Genomic DNA, 19,730 nt, shown 5'->3' with positions numbered 1-19,730 from the left:
AGATATATAAATGTATAAAATGAAAAATATCAGGTATTTATACCACAAATACCCTACTAAATTAAATATTTTAAAAGTAGAAGTATACATTTTTTTTTAAATATATAGAACAGATATTTTCCAATTTAGTTTTAATTACTAATTAAATTGTCATTTTATAATTGTATCATGTCGTGGTGGCTTACTAGACCGACAAGTGATTATTAGTATCACATAGATGTCTTCTCTTCTAAACAGTTAACACTAGTATATTTACATATCAAGATGTGTAAATAAAAACCCAAGTCTTAGCTAACGCTATTAATGATGGTTTTAGCTAGCTATTAATGATGTGTAAACAAAAAATGAAAATAAAAATGTGCCTGCTGTTTGAAGTTTAAAGTAGTGGTTAACTACACTTTTACGCCGTATTTTCGGAGTGTAGCTGCAAAAAAAATGTCTAAGAAAACACTATCAACTACCAAAAAGTGCACACCTTAAGCTCAAACTATTTACTCACCTAATTCCTTGATAGCATATTTAGCGTGGAAAACTTAGGACCTGGTCTAGTATATTAATTGCATAAGTAGTTAAATACCAGATAAAAATTATGCAATAAGAAACATAAGAGCTGACCTCTGCCAAAACCAGAGGCTAGTACCAACCCTGTTTAGTTGGCTCAGCTGATACAAAAAAAAAGGGGGGAATCCTCAACAAGTTAGTTAGGTTATTAATTCACCATGACTATAATTCTTTTTGCATGAGAGAATAAGCAAAAGGTACATCAAATGTTTAGTCACCTATAGTTCAAGTAACTATTTCATATAATTCGCCACAGAACTTGCTTAGTCACTTCACATTAAGGATTTTTAATTTTGTCACACTACTGCATTATCTTCGCCCAAAATCGTTGGATTAAAAGGTGATTTACGAGTACAAAGCAGTCTAATGAAAATATTTGTAAATGAATGGGATCGAAATTCAGGTGAATTGGATTTAAGGTAATTTTTAAAATTTCAATATACAGTTGAAAGAATGAATGGCGTAGAGACATGCAATTTACATGTCTACTTTAAGAATCAAGGTGTATGTTTTTATTATTAGGCCAGCCCAAACTGGGGGGCATGAGATTCTAGCGTAGTAATACTAATACTGCCTATACCTATAGTGTGGTGAAAAATTTACTAGCTATATTTGGCAAGAAAGAATTTAGAAAGCTGCAGAACTCTACTTGTACTAACCCTTTCTCCAAAAGAATTATATTCAACAACTTCTGAACAAGCTTGATGGGACCTGAAAGAAGGAACATAGAACATGTTAGAAAGAAAAACTAGAAATTTCACAGAAAATAACTAAGTTAATTTTGCCTGGATATACATATCAATAAGTGGAGAGAACGTAAAGAAAGAAGACTAATTGTGTGGTAGGAGAGAGAAAAAAAATGGAAAGTGTGAAAAAGAATTAGTGTAGGCTTACAAATCCGCCCAAATTGGATTCAAAAGGGAATGGAAGACAAAATGCTATTGAAATGTTAAATTTTCCAAATTCGCTAACCTAAAAAATAGTAATTTTGAAATAAACAAGCTTTCTTTCCTTCACATTTGCTATCTCACATTTTCTTCCATTCGTCCTTTTTTTTTTTGTTCCTCTCTAATGAATAGATCATAATCATTCATGAATAAACTTGCTAGAATACAGTGCAACCAAAAATGAAAAACATTACCAACAAGAATTTACAATTTCAACAAAATCGAAGCTCTTGCATGAAACTAATGTATTGTCAATAAAAGGTAGAGATGAAAAGATTTTAAGGAGCAAGACTACCTTAAGATGGTGTGGCATAATCTTGATGTCGAAGGGTACATGTAGCCATGCATCAGAAGGGTAGAGCAAAAAATTCTCTGGTTTACTGGTATAAACATCTGCATATTGATGTATATGATAGGCAAAAGCAGATTCTTGACCTGTGTCTGTGAGGAATGTGGCTCCAAAGGATCTATTAAACATTTTCTTCATCATTTGACGTGCCTTCACTCGCTCCACATTTAGCTCCTCCAACAGCAATTTATAAGCTTTACTCTGATGATTACTAGCAACAGTTGAATGCAATTTACCGAGGAGTTCTTGTATTATGTGAAACTTTGCCTGCATTAAGAGAGAATGGTTCAGGGATAAAACAGATCTGCCTGGCTGTCTTAACTAGACAAATGGGGGAAAATGAATAACTCAAAGGTTACATGAAACACAAGTCATTATTGGACAAACTTTTTCACCTCAGTACGAAGCCATTTTAACAAATTAACAGTGGGCTACAATTTCAAACATGACTTGAGTTTGCTAAGTGGGTTCAGAAGGTTTGTCAATGGGTCATAAAAATTTATCTATCAATTTTACTCTGCTGTCAGTGTCTACAAGTGAGCTTACACTTGCATGTGTGAGTGTGAGAGAGAGAAGCAACATATACAGCATATGTGCCAAAAATATGCTACTAAAAATGACAATGGAAACCTTGAGCTGGGGAGAGATCTAGTACAAACATCCCAAAACATTGTCCCTAAGGTAATTAGACTTCCAGTGAGTAAATGTCGTAAACTGCAGGTGACAAAGCTCAGCTGGGAAAGACCTCTTAATAAACAATAACCCCTTTTCACCAACCTCAAATGCAAATGAAATAAAAATAATAACAGAAAGTAAACATAAAAAGAGGAAAAGATAACAACACCACCAAGAATGAAGAGAGGATAGTAACAGAAAAATTACCTGTTCAAATCGGTAAGCATCTTCATTTTGTGTACGAATTTCACTCTGCAGTTAGCAAAACATGTTAATAGCATCTTCCTCTAAGAAAAGAAACCGTTAACTAAACTTGGAAAGATTTAAAAGTCAAATCAACAAACTAATAAATTAGAATTGAAAGTTCAGAAAATGTATCCGATTCCAAATTTATGTTTAGACAATGGTAAGATTTGTATACTAATTTAGATCCTATGACAGTTGACAGTTGAACATGATTCATTAACTTAAATACAAATCCAAATTAACCAGATGTTCTTCCCTTGTACAGTAATGCAAATCTTCAACCACACCTTTTTACAAGAGAAAATGCTATATATGGCTTTGTAAAGGCAACCTTGCTACTTTACATAAACAGCTACCGAAGAATAACATCCCTACCGGATCTTTTAGCCCTATGAGACATTAGTTCCATAACATCAGACTCTAATTACAATCATATTGGATACATGAGGATTCCTCAACTACTATATTATAATATAACATCAAAATAACAACATTGCAGACCAAGATGAACACATCCACAAGAATGAAATTAAATGCCATATATTCCATTACTGAAGAGTGCTAATTAGAGATTGGCACAATCGGTTGTGATTTTGTTCTGTTTTTTAATGTAGGATATTTTCCTACTTTTGCTTATAGTTTTCTCTAATTAATCCAAGCTTCAGGTTTTGTTTAAAAAAAAATTATAGCCATTCATCCTCAATAGCTGCAAGAAAATCTCAATCTTCTTGCCTGTCACAAACTTACAGGATTCTCTCTGAAATCTCACTCACTCAAATTGGCTCTCTAATGTCTTTTATAAACAATGTAGGGTCACTACCCTTGATAACTGACCTAAAATGTTATCATCTGCTGTGATTCAGTTACACAATAATTATCAAGCATGATAAAGAATTCTTGGTTTTACAGATTTGCTCACATACACATAAAATACACTTCATAACACTTCGAATCAAAGCTACTACAGAACAAAAAGTATATGAAGACCATTTTTCCCCACTGAAAGCACTGCAAGTTAGCATCAACTCAAAAGGTCAAGATAACATACCTCTAGTTCATGGATGATTGCAGCAGTGCGCCAACCAGCTTTTGAAGGTCCTCTAAGGTCGCTAAATAGGTGATCTCCAAAGTAAATCACCTATAAGACAAGGTGTTACACTATATTATTGCAACAGCAAAGAAAGTTGACTTCAAACATATTTATAGAGTCCAAAATCTGGCAATTATTTTACAGTAAACAAATAAAAGCTAAAAAAAATACCTCTGGGCCATTCCACTTGGTGATTTCAAGAAAGGACTTAAGGCATCCTTGGTAATAGATTTTATTAGGAAGAAATCTATCCACCTTTGAAAAAGCTAATGTGTCCTTCTCTGGGTCATAACAACTTCATGTTCCAGAAAACAGAACAGAGAACAGATCAGCATGAAATTTATTGGTATAGCTCTTAATATTTCATGGTGAAATTAAGGGCAAGAAAAATAATAAGTTCCAAAATGCAACTAAGGAGCAAAATAAATAAACGACTTAGAACATATTCATAAGATCACGCTATTTATATATGTCTTATTCCCAAGGTTTTTATTTTGAAAAATTAATCACAAACCAAAAGGGAAAAAAGTACAGCACAATCATCATAATTTTCAAGGCACACACACACATATATATATATATATTCATAAGATCACGCTACTCATATATGTCTTATTCCCAAGGTTTTTATTTTGAAAAATTAATCACAAACCAAAAGAGAAAAAAAAGTACAGCACAATCATCATAATTTTCAAGGCACTCAATCAAAGAAGAAGTTCAAAATTGATTTATACGCAAATGAATGAGAAGGAGAAATGAAGCAGATAGATAAATAAACAAGCTAAAGATACAAACCGGAAAGGGTGCTCAGATGTGTAGAAATCTGGCTTGTTTGCTTGGGCTATCACGACATCAAAAAGTTCTCTCCACGAGTCTCTGTCACCCACAGAATCCTAAATCATATCAGAGATCAGAGTTAGCTTAGGAATTTTCAGAAGAGCCTAATGACAATGAGGGTAACTGAAACAATGAAAATAAATATATATATGTTAAACACTGAACTTCACAGATTATACATAAACATGTGTAGTTTCATTCAGATATGCACACATATATTTAATCTTCAAAATGGAAAACTGTGCAAAAAATTTCAACTGATTAAACACTACTACTTATTCATCAGTTGGGTAAATGCATGAAAACTCAGGAAAGCATTTCATGCTATAAGTTTAAACAACTGATAAATTCAAATTGAATTAGATTGATCTTATATCTTCATCAAATGCTATTAATTAATAACTTAAGAGTAACCAGTCTCCAGAAATATAAAGGCTAATGTTTTGTGATTAGGTCACCTATTTTACTCTACTTCATTCTAATAATTTTTTCTTTCCACAAACAATAAAAGAAATTACCTCTAACAGAAACCGCATTCCACCATCCACAAAGTAATATGGAGAGTTGGTGAGCAAGAAAAGTTTTTTCCCCTTTTCCCTTAGCATCTTCAGAAAATGTAATAGCTGACCCTGAATTTAATATTACCCACGCAACAATCATAAAATGCTTCGAAAATAGTACAGACATACAATAAATTTATGTGAAATAACAACAAAAGGAAAATGGCTATATATTTATATATATTGCATATAGTAAAGTACTTGAAAACATAATGACTAGTAAGAGCCTACATTTTTTACAAGATATCTACATGGGTCGGAAAGAATTCCTCTATGCATCAATCCACTTTGGTGAACATACTGAATTGCACGATTTACATCTTGATAGATGTAGCTAGCATCAAATTCCAGTTTAGCATTGACAAAATATTGCACAATATCCGCAATAAGGCATGCCTGTGAAGTGGCCATAAAAGAAAGCATTAGAGGGTAAAGGTAAAGAATCTTAAGAGTCTTGGAAGGAACAAACCAACCCAACAAAGCACAGCATGCAAGTAATTATCTTAATATTGAGTAAATTGTTATGTTCCATATTCAAACATGTATGCATCAACATAATAAACAATCTTTACAGAAGAAACAACACCCTTAAGACCAAACAATGAAGCACACTCAATCTCTAACACTATATGCCAGAATTATAATTGGCAACAAAAAAAGTAGATAAATTTAACAACTTATATAAACTATACAATCATCCCTCTCCCTTTTTAATAGAGGTGAAAAAGAAGGAACTTTTTTTCTTCTTCCTCAAGGTAATTATCCAATTCTCTTAATGCTTGAGTGCATTATTCTTTTTTGTCAAATAATGATGTTTCTCTTGTCAAAACATGACTTCCCCTGCCTCACAAAGACCAACCCAACTAAACCCATCAGTATATTTGACAAACAATAGTTTCAAACTGATCCAAGTCAGTATTCACTTACTTTCCTAAACTCTTATGCCTATAAAGGAGATGTGTAGTTTGTGTCAGATAGTTAATCAAGTATCCTACATAGCAATCAAAAGAAAAAAAGTTCGTTGGCACTAGAAATATGAGTTGCACTTGATCTTGGGATAATTAAGAATTCTGCAATTTAATGTTAGTTGGACCCCTGAATCGTGAAATGAGCTTTTAAGTCCATCTAGAGTCTTGTGCCCTAGCTCCTCTTACACATAAAAAAGATGGTAATCATAAAACTTTCTGATAGACCACCATTAACTTTTGTGTACAGCCGAAGGTATAAGGGACGTAGCAAGGGAAGGGCTGTAGAGGATAATTAGTTGTGGGGGGTTAGAAACCGTTAGAGGAGCTGAGTTAGTTTGTGGTGAGGTATACGATAAGTTTGTCTGGGGCTGGGGTATTTAGCCAAGGTTGAGAACCTTTGTGTGAATGTGGAGATTATTGTAATGTGGAGAGGCCTAGGCTCTCGAATTCCTAGAAGTCAATACACACATACAGAATTTTCTCATTTCTCTGTCATATTTTATTTTTTTCTGGTTCTGTGACATTTCCATAGCTGCCAACTAACCAATTTTGCAGGAAAAGCCTAACAAATTGGTATCAGAGCCAATCGGTCTACTATGGGACCAAAGAGAGCTGACAATCCAATGGAGATCTGGGAAGAGAAATTGGAAGCTGTACAAGTTGAATTTCAGCGGGGGCTCACTGAGGTCAGAACGGATTTTCTCCAATTGCCCAAGGAAATTGACCTCCTGAAAACAGAGATCCAACGTCTGCCTGAAATGGAAAAGAAGATGGACTTCTTAGTTACTCATTTGGCCCATCTGTTGCAAGTATCGAAGAAGAATCCAACGGAGACAGCCGCTGCCAGTGCCAATCGGCATCAACGAGCACTGGATGGTGAATCGTCGCCCATTCCGACAGTCGGATCCCCACCAATTCCGCCATCTTCCTCGTCCACACTGGGATCGGCTCCGCCGCCGCACCAACGACCATTGAACCCAGCCGCTCCGTTTTCTTTCACCTCAGAACAGGGCCACGATTTCAGACCACCACGGTTGGAGCTGCCAGTATTTTCTGGAGAAAATCCAGAAGGATGGATTTACAAGGTTGAACGATACTTTCTCCTCTCTAGGATGTCGGAATCGATGATGCTTGAGGCAGCGATTGTGGGCTTAGATGGCGATGCGCTCACCTGGTTTCAGTGGGAAAACCAGAGACGACCTATATCTTCATGGGCTACGTTGCGAACACTACTCTTACAGCGGTTCCGAGCTACTCTGGTGGGTTCGATTTCGGAGGAGTTCATGTCACTGTTTCAGACTTCAACAGTCAGAGAGTACCGTCTTCGTTGGGAGGCTCTGGCATCACGGGTTCCAGACGTTCCCGATCATATATTGGAAGGGAGCTTCGTAAAAGGGCTCAGAGAAGATATTCGTGGGGCTTTGCACATCCTACAACCCGTGGGCTTGGCTAATATCATGGATACAGCCCAACGGGTGGAAGAAGGCCACCTCCTGCTTGCAACGGGTCAGCCTCCTAGGGCTTCCAATAATCGGCCCAACTTGAGCCCAATCTTTCCACCAAGACAGAACGTGCTTCAGTCATTCCAGCGAGCCGCCCATGTCGCGCCGTCGTCCTCGGCGACCCCAGCTCTGACCACCGCAGCGTTGGGACTCTCGAAATTCAGTCGACCACCCCTGGTTCGCCGCCTCTCCGAAGCTGAGTATCAAGAGAAGAAGACGAAGGGACTGTGTTTTAAGTGCGACAAGAAATTTCATCGTGGCCACGAGTGCGACCAGAAACTCTTGCAAGTTTTGTTAACCATGGATGATGAGGAAGACCAGTCACTCACAGAATCACCGCCACCATCTCCGGATGCCAACCAAACGGAAGGGTCCGAAGAAACTCTCGCAACCTTGTCCTTGAACTCCTTAGTCGGTATCTCATCTGCCCATACTTTGAAATTGGCCGGCCGTATAGCATCGAACCCAGTCACGGTCTTGATTGATAGCGGAGCCACGCACAACTTCATCTCCACAGCGGTGGTGGAGGCAGCGGGAATACCGATCAGCCCAACCTCGTGTTATGGAATATTGCTGGGTACCGGTGGTAAAGTCAGAACAGAGGGGATTTGTGCTCATGTTGAACTGGATCTGGGTGCGGTGACAGTGGTGACAGATTTTTTGCCTCTTGAGTTAGGTGGAGCAGACGTCATTTTGGGCATCAAATGGCTTGAAACATTGGGGAACATGGAGGTTAATTGGAAGACTATGGTGATGCGATTCGAAATGGCGGGTATGTGGATCACATTACATGGAGACCCGAGTCTTTGTAAGTCCCCCATCTCGCTGAAAGCTATGATTTATACAGTGGAACACGAAGGAGTGGGGTTTTGGGTTCAGTTGAATAATCTGCAGAAGGAGGCAGAGAGTCCCACTGAAGCAATTCCAGCGAAGTTACAAGCTGTTTTGCAGCGATATGCATCTGTTTTTTCTATGCCGTCGGGGTTACTGCCATCTAGAACTCGCGAGCACCGCATAACACTTAAGGAAGGGGCAGGTCCTATTTCGGTAAGGCCATACCGTTACGCACAGACTCAGAAGGATGAAATAGAAATATTGGTGGCTGACATGTTGAAGGCTGGCATCATTCAGCCGAGTTCTAGCCCCTTTTCGAGCCCCGTTTTGTTGGTTCGGAAGAAGGACGGTAGTTGGAGGTTCTGCGTTGACTATAGGGCGCTCAATAGGGAAACAATCGCCGATAAATTCCCTATTCCAGTCATCGATGAACTCTTGGATGAGCTCCATGGTGCCCAGATTTTTACTAAGTTGGATTTGAAGTCGGGTTATCATCAAATCCGGGTGGCTGCCTGTGATGTGGAGAAGACAGCTTTCCGCACACATGAAGGGCATTACGAGTTCCTAGTTATGCCCTTTGGACTTACGAATGCGCCGGCCACCTTTCAAGGATTGATGAATGAGGTGTTTCGCGAATTTTTGCGTAAATTTGTCCTAGTTTTTTTTGACGATATTTTGATATATAGCAGGTCCCTTAGCGAGCATACAAAGCATCTTGAGCTGGTTTTGGACAGATTAAATCAGCACCAACTGTTCGCTAATAAGAAGAAGTGCTTGGTGGGGAAAACTCAAGTGGAGTATCTCGGGCATTTGATTTCAGGCAAGGGGGTGGCAGCGGACCCAAGCAAGCTGGCTACCATGGAAAACTGGCCTATTCCGACAACAGTGAATGGTTTGCGAGGTTTTTTGGGTTTAACTGGGTACTACAGGAAATTTGTCAAAGGATATGGGAGTATTGCGCGACCTCTTACTGACTTACTAAAAAAGGAGGCGTTTGGCTGGTCCCCCGAGGCTCAGGCAGCGTTTACAGCCCTTAAACAAGCTATGTGTTCAGTGCCCGTACTCGCATTACCAGATTTTTCAGCGCCTTTTATTATTGAAAAGCAGATGCGTCGGGATCCGGGTTAGGGGCAGTCCTTATGCAAAACAGGCGGCCCATTGCGTTTTTCAGTCAGGTATTATCTTCAAGGGGGAGAACAAAATCTGTATATGAGCGCGAGTTAATGGCAATAGTGCTTGCAATTCAGAAATGGAGACCCTATCTATTGGGCCGCAGATTTATTGTTAGAACGGACCAGCGAAGTTTACAGTATCTATTGGAGCAGCGTTTGATGGCTTCGGAGCATCAAAAATGGTTAACGAAGATTTTGGGCTACGATTTTGCGATCCAATAGCCGGGGTTAGAAAATAAAGTTGCCGACGCACTTTCCCGCATGCACAGTGAGGTTATTTTAGCTGCTGTTTCAGTTCCCAGCGTGATTTCCTTACCAGATTTGCAGTCCCACTTAGCATCCGACCCCAGTTTAGCTAAAATACTCCAAGAGCTGCAGGAGGGCCGCCACAATGGAGGATATTCACTTGTACAGGGCTGTTTAAAGTTTAAAGGCAGATTGGTGTTACCAGCGACATCTCCTTTCATTCCTCTTCTTTTGCAGGAATATCACAGCAGCCCGTTGGGGGGACATTCGGGAGTATTTCGCACTTTTCAGTGCATGGCAGCCGACCTTTACTGGTCAGGAATGAGGAAAGATATTCAGAAATTTGCGGCAGAATGCAGCATTTGTCAACTGAACAAGACAGCGGCTCAAACTCCAGCTGGTCTCCTTCAGCCTCTGCCGATTCCTGATCAGATTTGGGAGGATATTTCGATGGATTTCATCGAAGGGCTACCATATTCCAATGGGTTCGACTCTATTTTGGTGGTAGTGGATAGATTGACAAAATATGGGCATTTTATTCCATTGAGACACCCGTTCACAGCGGATACAGTGGCTGGCATCTTCGTCAAGGAAGTGGTGAAGTTACATGGTATTCCACGTTCTATTGTCTCGGACAGAGATAAGATTTTTCTCAGTTTATTCTGGAAAGAACTATTCCGTTTGCAGGGTACACTATTGAAACGCAGTACCGCTTATCACCCACAGTCAGATGGACAAACGGAGGTGGTGAACAGATGCTTAGAAACTTATCTTCGCTGTTTTGTTAGCACAAAACCCAGCAAATGGGCCAAGTGGTTGCCTTGGGCGGAGTATTGGTATAACACTACATTTCACGTCTCGGCGGGGATGACTCCATTTAAAGCGGTCTACCACAGGGATCCTCCAGCCTTGATTCCTTTTGAACACAATAGTACCCAAGTTTCAGCAGTGGAGAAGAACTTAAAAGACAGAGATGATGTCCTCAGCCTACTCAAACAGAATCTGCACAAGGCTCAGCAGATTATGAAGAGGCAAGCGGATAGGAAACGAAGGGACATTGAATTTAAAGTGGGTGATCTTGTTTATGTGAAGCTTCGACCATACCGACAACGTTCCGTGGCCAAGCGTCTCAATGAAAAGTTAGCTCCCCGTTTCTTTGGACCATTTCCAATCATTGAACGCGTTGGGGCAGTGGCATACCGCTTACAACTACCCCAGGATGCTGCAATTCATCCTGTTTTTCACATTTCCATGTTGAGAGCTGCGCTGGGACCTCAACAACAGGCCTCTAACTTGCCTGTGGGACTCACGGAGGAGCTGGAATGGCTGCTGGAACCAGAGGAGGTGTTAGACGTGAAGCCAGGCTCGCATAAAACGCCCCCCCAAGTGTTGATTAAATGGGCTCAGCTGCCAGAATTTGAAGCAACGTGGGAAGATTTTCGGGTAATACAAGACCAATTCCCTCATTTTCACCTTGAGGACAAGGTGAGACTCCGGGCGGGCGGTATTGATAGACCACCATTAACTTTTGTGTACAGCCGAAGGTATAAGGGACGTAGCAAGGGAAGGGCTGTAGAGGATAATTAGTTGTGGGGGGTTAGAAACCGTTAGAGGAGCTGAGTTAGTTTGTGGTGAGGTATACGATAAGTTTGTATGGGGCTGGGGTATTTAGCCAAGGTTGAGAACCTTTGTGTGAATGTGGAGATTATTGTAATGTGGAGAGGTCTAAGCTCTCGAATTCCTAGAAGTCAATACACACATACAGAATTTTCTCATTTCTCTGTCATATTTTATTTTTTTCTGGTTCTGTGACATTTCCATAGCTGCCAACTAACCAATTTTGCAGGAAAAGCCTAACACTTTCCTCCTAATATTGTAATTTTCTGCTGTGTCCATCCACAATTTCTCAAAGTAAGACGTTTTTTTCAACTGTGGCTATTATGCGGGTATTGATTGGTAACATATGAAAATAATGAACTAACCTCGCTAAAGCAAAAGAAGTCCATTAAACCAACAAGACCTCGTGCTTGGTCACGACCGATATGCCGAGTTCCGTAAATTTCCTCTATTTCCTTTCTGGTAAGCTGCAACATAGAAAATCACAATCACAAACCAAAAAATAATGCTTAATCTTTTATGTCTATTAATTGATTAATTGCAACAAAACTATTGTTGTTGAATGAGACATTTTAAAAAGGTTAATCTTTGTGCTTATTATAAAATTAACCAGCAAACTCAACCCGCATCATCAATAATTTTGTTCAACATCGTATACTAATTTAAGACAAACAAAAATTTAAGCTAAATGAGTAATATGAATGATTCTTATAAATGCTAAAAGAAAATTTTGGTGTCAGTAAAAATTCATAACCAAGCAAGCCAGCAGGGGTCTTTTTCCTTGCAAAATCCTGTATTGAAACTAGAAGAACCATTACATTTTAAAAGGCAAGTATAAGGATGGAATGGAAATATGCTTACTGGGTTGTGAACCATTCAATTATTAACAAATAAGTAAGAAGAAAGAATGTTATTGTTGTAACTGATACAACAACAAGACTCAAACCTGCCAAACAGAGTACTAACAGTAGAAGTATGAATTTTTAATCAACAACAAACAAGAAAATTAAAGAAAATGAACACCAAGATTATACTGGTTTGGCTATTAAGCCTACGCCCAGTTCGAGCCACATCCAAGAGCAATCCACTATGAAATCCAAGGGTACATCCAAACCAAACAGTTGAATATCAAAGTCTCACAAGTACTCTCACCAAGACTCACACAAGTAGTACCCTGTAGAACCACACCCGAGCCCCAAGTATACCCTCACTCTTAAGCCCTATAAACTCTTACTTTGATCTTCTTTCCTTTGAGTGTAAAAGCTAAACTTATTTAGAAGGCATAATAGTTCTGCATTACATACAGAACCAACTTACCAAATTTTGTAAGACTAAATTTCTTGAAAGGAATCTTGCCAGCTAGATTAGTTGATAAAACAACTTGTAGAAGATGTCAGATTTGGAGAATTAACCCCACTGTTATCAAAGATCCCAAACTTTTGGGAAAGATATCAAAGCTCAATTTGGAGGAATTTTCAGGAGCTGAAACCTTATCTATTAGATGCTTATTATATTCTTATCGTGTATATCCAAGTGAAGATCTAAATTGTAAACATTGATTAACAGTTGTTTCATATCCAACTTCCAGCTCCAGAATACACTAGACAACCCAAATACATATTGAAAAGTTTAAGTACCTTGTGACGACCAAAGTAGCATCCATCTGGCTCAATTGACCCAAAGAAGTCTAACTTCAGAAGACATCCTTTTAGCTTATCATAGTACAATCCTCTGATGGGAAAAGTTGGATCATACTTAAATTCCATGCAAATCTCAGGATACCGTAACTGAAAGACCACAAGCAACGCTACATTCAATCATATAACACAACGTAGCTCAAAACTTTTGTTAGGCATAATATGAATAAGCGAAAAAACCAACCTCATTAACCATATGCTCTTTCGCAAGATCGTAGATTAAGCTCTGTAAATTTTTTGAGTAATGTGCCAATGTGTAGTCATAGTCAAAGCCATAAACTTGAATATTGTCCAATCTCAAATTCTTATTTACATAAATCCCTGATACCAATAAGTAACACCAGTCAACATATATATCTAAAAGCTAACTAACTAATCAACTATAGGCTTCATCCAAGAACGCAAGAAAGCATTAACAAACCTTCTGGATTCATCTTTGGCAATGACTTAAAGGCTTCCGGATTCATCTTCGGCAATGACGCAAGAGCCTCCGAAAGACTGAGGAAACTCTTTTTGGCAGCATCAAATCGACTACGAATCTTCTCTACTTCGTCATCAAGAACGACACTATCTACTTCAGATGAACTATCACTACCTCTATCTTTAAATTTCAATGACAAATCTTCGGAAGAACCAATCACGCCATAACTCCTATAACTTCCTCCCGATCCTAAATTTGTCGATATCATAAGAATAATATACATCTTACACATTTACACTAAACACAGAAATTCAACACAATCCAAGCAATTTCAAATAGAATTGAACTTGTCCTTAAATCTTTTAAGACCATTTCAATACGCATTCATATTTGTATATATATATATATATATAAAAAGAACAGCACAAACCTTCTACAAGTCCAGATAACGAAAAGATTCGGCTCGTTCTCTGCAACAGAGCAAAACCAATTCACACAGAAATGGAAATCAGATCAGAAGCTGTATTCATAGACGTACAGACATAATACACATATCAAGAACAAGAAAAGGGGGAAAGAAAGAAAAGTTACGTCAATGGAGAATTGACGAGGAAGAAATCTGCGAATAGTTGCCATGGGAGGAGGATGAGGAGAAGAAGGTTGAGATTGAAGTTCGCATTCGAAGCTAGGGTTTGAAAGCTTGGTAGGAAGAGACGGTGTGTAGAAAGAGTGGTGTGCATATATATATACGTTAAGGTAAAAGGAGAAAATAATGGAGGGAGGGTGAGAGAGAGGTGAGAAGAGGAGACGTGAGAGTAGAAAGTGGATTTGGTTTAAATACGAAAATGGAGGTGGGTTGTGTTGTGTGTGCGCGCCGCTAAATGCTAAAGTGATGGGTATGGTATGGTATGGGTATTTAGATTACTACTGGGTAGCCGCCCTTTTGCTGCTGCTTTGCTATGCTCTGCTTAGCTTCACTGCATGAGCCTTGTTTTTTTCTCCTGTAATAACTAACCAAATTTTAGGAACAAAAAAACCGAAATTTTGGAAGAAAACAAAATAAAATGAAAATAATTCTAGTACAAGGATAATATATATTTTTTATTTGTACATAGAATAATAGTTTTTTACTTACGTTGTATTTTATGTCTAATCACGTAGAAAGAAAAAGAATTAGATAACAAGGGACTCTTTTAAGTATTAAATAAATATTTTTAAATTTGAGGAGTTAATTATTAGGTAATTTTTTTTTATTCTTTTTAATCATCAATAAATAATTTAACTAATTAAAAAATATTAATTTTATACATTCAAGTATATAATTAAGTAATAATAATTTTAACACTAAAAAATATATTAATGGATTTAACTTCAATTGCTAAATTATGAAAATTAAACATTATATTTTTTTTTAAAAAATTAACATTACATCTAAATTAAAAAAGACGAAAAGTACACACTAATTTTGTAAATTAGCATATTCCTCCCACAAATGATCAATTAGTGTATTTCGAAGTGTAAGATGAGCTTCTTTATTTATGATTTGTTTGTATCGATTAAAAAATTCTTCAAATTTAGTATTCTCGTCTACCACCTTAATATTTTAATATCACGTTCATCTTCAATTATATTGGTAGTAGAGTTATTTTGTTGTTATTATTCTTTTTTGTAAAAAAAAATGTTGTTGTTTAATTATATTTAATTTCATTTTTTATTATAAATTTGATAAGTAATTGGTTTTTAATTTTTGTTATTTATTCATGTTATATATATTTTTATTTATTTAATTTATTAGTATAATATAAATCTTAAACTAAAATATTAAACATAAATATAATTATAAAAATAAATAATAAAAACATATAATATATATAAAATGATATAAATGTAATTAAATATAATTATTAAGGGTATTTTTTGCAGGGATTTTTTTGCCTTTAAAGAAATAGTGCTGCCTTCTATAATGAAGGAGTAGTAGAGTGTATATCTTCGTAATGAATGAAGATAGAGTCATGTATAGGTTGGAGTGGAATTTTTTTAATTTTTTGTGGCATAGGTTAACTCAGTTATATAATGTCACATCAGTATATGTTTCAATCTTTTGTGAGAAGAAAAAATGATTTTCCATGGTTTATAAATTCAGGTGTAAACTACTTATAAAAATTATCAATAAATAAAAATTATCGATGTGCGGTCGTATTCAAAATAAATCAGTGTTAAAAATATCATTGTTCAGACAATCTTACGCCTTACGTAATGAAAATATCATGTGAAAGGAAAAAAAAAATCTTCATCATAATTTGACTACTTTGTATAAACCACTCACGTGACTCTTGCGAGGATGTTGGAGAATTTTAGGAATATAGTGATGCTTTTAATTTTTGAAAAATAGTCTCAGTGTTTTGGCCATTGAGATGTATACACACACACACACACATATATATATATATGAATATATATATTTAAAAAATAACCTCAAAGCTTTCAATTTTTGCCAAAACTGTTAATTTTAATTTAGTTTTGTGATGATCCAAATGCTCTTATTATGTACCAGAGAACTGTTTAGCTCATCCAGGCAAGATAAGATATCATTTTGCATAATTGGATGTACACAAATCTATTTTTTGCTATTTTCAAAATTCATGACATTCTCTAGTTAAAAATTAGACATTCATCATCATATCATTATAGCCCTTTTTTCCCAATTAAACTTTCGACATTAATTTTCAAAAATTGCATCTCAGGACATATTTTAATTTCTAACATATTTATTTTAACTTTAGCATGATCTATTCAACATTTAAACAGATTGTGACACAAAAATTGGACACGAGATTTAGACTGTTCAAAAACATATTTTGTATCATAATCATCTCCCATTAATAGACATATTTTTTCAACTTGTATTTTCATTCTTCAATTGCTCCCAAGAAAAACATGAAACAATACAGTACAAAAACATGTCTCAGTGTCTCTTACCAAAGTTTTTTTTTTTTTATCCTAACCTTATCATCATATTGCTAAACCAATCTAACAAAAACAGAACAGAAAGGATTTCATGGTTACTGCAAAACAAACACTTTGTCAAGTCCTTGACACTATTCAGTGTGAGGTGTTAGCCTTGTGCAGCCTTAATTTCTAGAGATAACATGCCACTTAGAACACTTGTGATTTATCTAGTTCTTTGTTTGACAAACTTGCCTCTTGAAGCTTTCTTCTCCTGCTTTTCTCGTTTTTTCCGACTCTTTTCATCCTCAACGTCTCCCTATTTTATAAGGCGAAACATTTATCGAGTTAGATATAGTGAACACAAACACTCTTACTGCCAGGAAACGAGGAGTTGAATGAATGTACATAAGAGAAAGATCGTAATGGTTACCTCTGAGCCCCCAGGCCAACGTGCCTTAATCAAACCAGAACATTGGTATGCTCCAAAAGCAGGTATCTAGAGTTATCAACACAGTGAGTTAGCCACCAAACTGTTTCTGACTCAACCATCTCACCAAAATGAAAGTTGCCCGATAAATTGTTATCAAGACATTTATTTAATAAACAAAATGATTACACCTACTTATATAAAAATATACATATATTACAATAGGATACTTACCATACGCATTGGATAAAGGTCCTGGAAAGGAATGCAAACTAGTAGTAGATCCCATTAATTATAACAAAACTGGCTCTAACTAACTAGACTACAGTTCCAAATATTGATGGGATAACCATGCTTCTATGGTTCTATTTTACTCAAAGGTATGTTTAAGTGCATAATTACAAGACCAGTATTGAGTAATTCTTACCACCAAATATATATACCAAAATTTTCCGGAGATGATGGATGCTACTTGTACAAAGCTTGTGATGTAGATTATATCATGTAAATAACTGAAAAAATAATAAACAAACATAAAAACAACTGAAGGTCAACAACATTTTTACCAAAAATATACTAGAGGAAATGAGTACGGCTAGCAACAACAATAATACACATAGAAAACTTAGAAACCAAAGCTCAAGTCAAGACAATATCTTATGCCAATAAAAAACAAAAGATACTGTACAAAGGAGTCCAATTCATTGAAAGTAGTTCATAAATAAACCCCATTCCACATAGAAAACTAAAGCAAAGGACATGCAAGGAAGTCAGGAAAAATGTATTCAGTAGTCAGTGTTGCAACTTCGAGAAAAAGTGACATGCAGATGTAATCGAACAGTTCTCATTCAAGTCAAAATATTAACATGTAAAGGAAATTTCTTGCATTCAATCACCATCAAACAAATAACCTTTGACATCAGAGAAAAATTTATATATTTCAGGGCAGTGAATGTAATCAATGAATCATAAAAGAAGGTAGGGAGAGGGAGAAGATGAGCAGAAAGATACTGCCCTACAGCATATGATGGAGAGCATAGCCACAAACTACCTACCTTAGACTAAAGGCCACAGACTACTCATTAGATCATTATATTTGCATGAATGGCTACAGATTAGAATTCTTCATGAGCATCTGGGTTTTCATGTTCTAGTTGTTATTTTAATATAGGGTGGTTCGATTATTGCATTTTAAGAGTACCTTTAAAAGGAAGAAGTGTTGGAACTGGATTTAAGTTCAGATTTAATTAATAATATAAATTTGAGAAAATGAATGGTCTTAAATCATTCTGAGTTGCTCTTCTTCTCTATCCCCTAATTTCTTAAGCAACATCAGTATGATCTTCGAGATAAGTGCAATTAAATCAACCAGTAAAACTAAAAACAGAATTCCAAATTCATGAACATGTCATCAGAGCACTTGCTCTTTATATATCACTGTTCGTAAATCAGTCATGTTCAACCAACAAACCAATAAAAAAAAAAAAGCTAACAAACGTAACAACATCTTTTTTTTTAAAAACAACATAACAACATCAAGAAGACATACCCACAAACTCCACTGGTACTCATATCAAACCCACCATCCAAAAGCTCCCCATCATCAGTATAAGAAGGATTCGCCATTTGGGCAAGTTGTTTATAAGGGAGAAAATATGCTGCAGATGTCACAGCCAATCCAATCCAATGCTTCCAGGTGAAACTTGAATGAAAAATCAGCATTCTGAATAAGAAATAAACAGCCTGAATAAAACCAGACACATTCCATTAGTACAATGGAATGAAAATATCTTAGAAACCAAAATAAATGGTGCAACACAGCCAAAATTTCTTGATGAAGTTAATTTTTCTTATTCACCATCCACTGACAATGTCCTAACATGTTAATCAAACCCCAATGATTTAGTTGCATGAATAACCTAAATTCGACATATCTATACATATCATATAATGTATATATAATTTGTATCAAATAATTCACAATTCTAAGAATGCTTGGGTTGCACAAGTATTCGCGAGATTCAAAATTTGTTTTGTTCTTCGATTAAAAAAACAAAAACCAAGAAGAAGAAGCCAAAAAAAGTACGTTGCAAGCGATGATGAGGCGGCGAAGATTGGCCATGTGGCGAGAGTTCTCCTCCTTACGCTTCTTGGCACCTTGATTCGCCATAGTATCTCCAAATCCGATCACTGAAAATTGGCTTCCACGGAACAATGGCGGAGATTGGACAAGTGAATCGAGGAAGACGAGCGAGGAAGCAGACGAGAACAATGAGGATGAGATGAAAAGTCAATTGTGCCCTTCAGGTTTGACGAAATTACATCTGCGGAGCTGCAACTACCACCATGCCAAACAAGATTCTCCCGTCTATACGTTATACGTAATACATGGTGCGGTCATAGCTGACTGCTGGCCTGGCAGCCTGGCGTGTGAACATTAGGCCGCTGGCCCAAATTAGAAAACTACACGGGCCAGAAGTAGAGTCAATTTGGCACAGTAAATCTAAGCCCAGACATTAGGCAGGAATAAGAAAACATTACAACAGTATATGGGAGAATTGAACAAGAGGAATAAGAATAGGATTTGAATAAAATAAAATTGAATATGAATAAAAAATTATTAATTTTGGAA

At 36.7% G+C, this 19,730-nt stretch overlaps 2 protein-coding genes across 2 annotated transcripts; both read right to left on the bottom strand.

Annotated features, from left to right (window-relative positions):
- Positions 1 to 348: 348 nt before the first annotated feature.
- Positions 349 to 14,697, bottom strand: LOC133783015 (uncharacterized). The gene is made up of 15 exons (XM_062222531.1): positions 14,314 to 14,697; positions 14,153 to 14,192; positions 13,723 to 13,971; positions 13,486 to 13,622; positions 13,242 to 13,391; positions 11,970 to 12,071; positions 5,497 to 5,661; positions 5,224 to 5,334; positions 4,664 to 4,761; positions 4,040 to 4,163; positions 3,827 to 3,916; positions 2,740 to 2,784; positions 1,804 to 2,124; positions 1,221 to 1,272; positions 349 to 662 (listed from the first exon to the last, which is right to left on the bottom strand). The coding sequence occupies exons 1-14, from the start codon at positions 14,356 to 14,358 to the stop codon at positions 1,243 to 1,245; spliced, it is 1,707 nt and encodes a 568-aa protein (XP_062078515.1). The 5' UTR covers positions 14,359 to 14,697; the 3' UTR covers positions 349 to 662; positions 1,221 to 1,242.
- Positions 14,698 to 16,557: 1,860 nt separating this feature from the next.
- On the bottom strand, positions 16,558 to 19,441 carry LOC133783014 (uncharacterized). Its single transcript, XM_062222529.1, has 5 exons — positions 19,185 to 19,441; positions 18,648 to 18,841; positions 17,526 to 17,610; positions 17,102 to 17,167; positions 16,558 to 16,987 (listed from the first exon to the last, which is right to left on the bottom strand). The coding sequence occupies exons 1-5, from the start codon at positions 19,266 to 19,268 to the stop codon at positions 16,895 to 16,897; spliced, it is 522 nt and encodes a 173-aa protein (XP_062078513.1). The 5' UTR covers positions 19,269 to 19,441; the 3' UTR covers positions 16,558 to 16,894.
- Between the last annotated feature and the right edge of the window lie 289 nt (positions 19,442 to 19,730).

The sequence above is a fragment of the Humulus lupulus genome, chromosome 6 (genome assembly GCF_963169125.1).
Source record: "Humulus lupulus chromosome 6, drHumLupu1.1, whole genome shotgun sequence".
Taxonomy (NCBI): domain Eukaryota; kingdom Viridiplantae; phylum Streptophyta; class Magnoliopsida; order Rosales; family Cannabaceae; genus Humulus; species Humulus lupulus.
The sequence above is the reverse complement of the archived record's forward strand: the minus strand, read 5'-3'. Positions and strand labels throughout refer to the sequence as shown.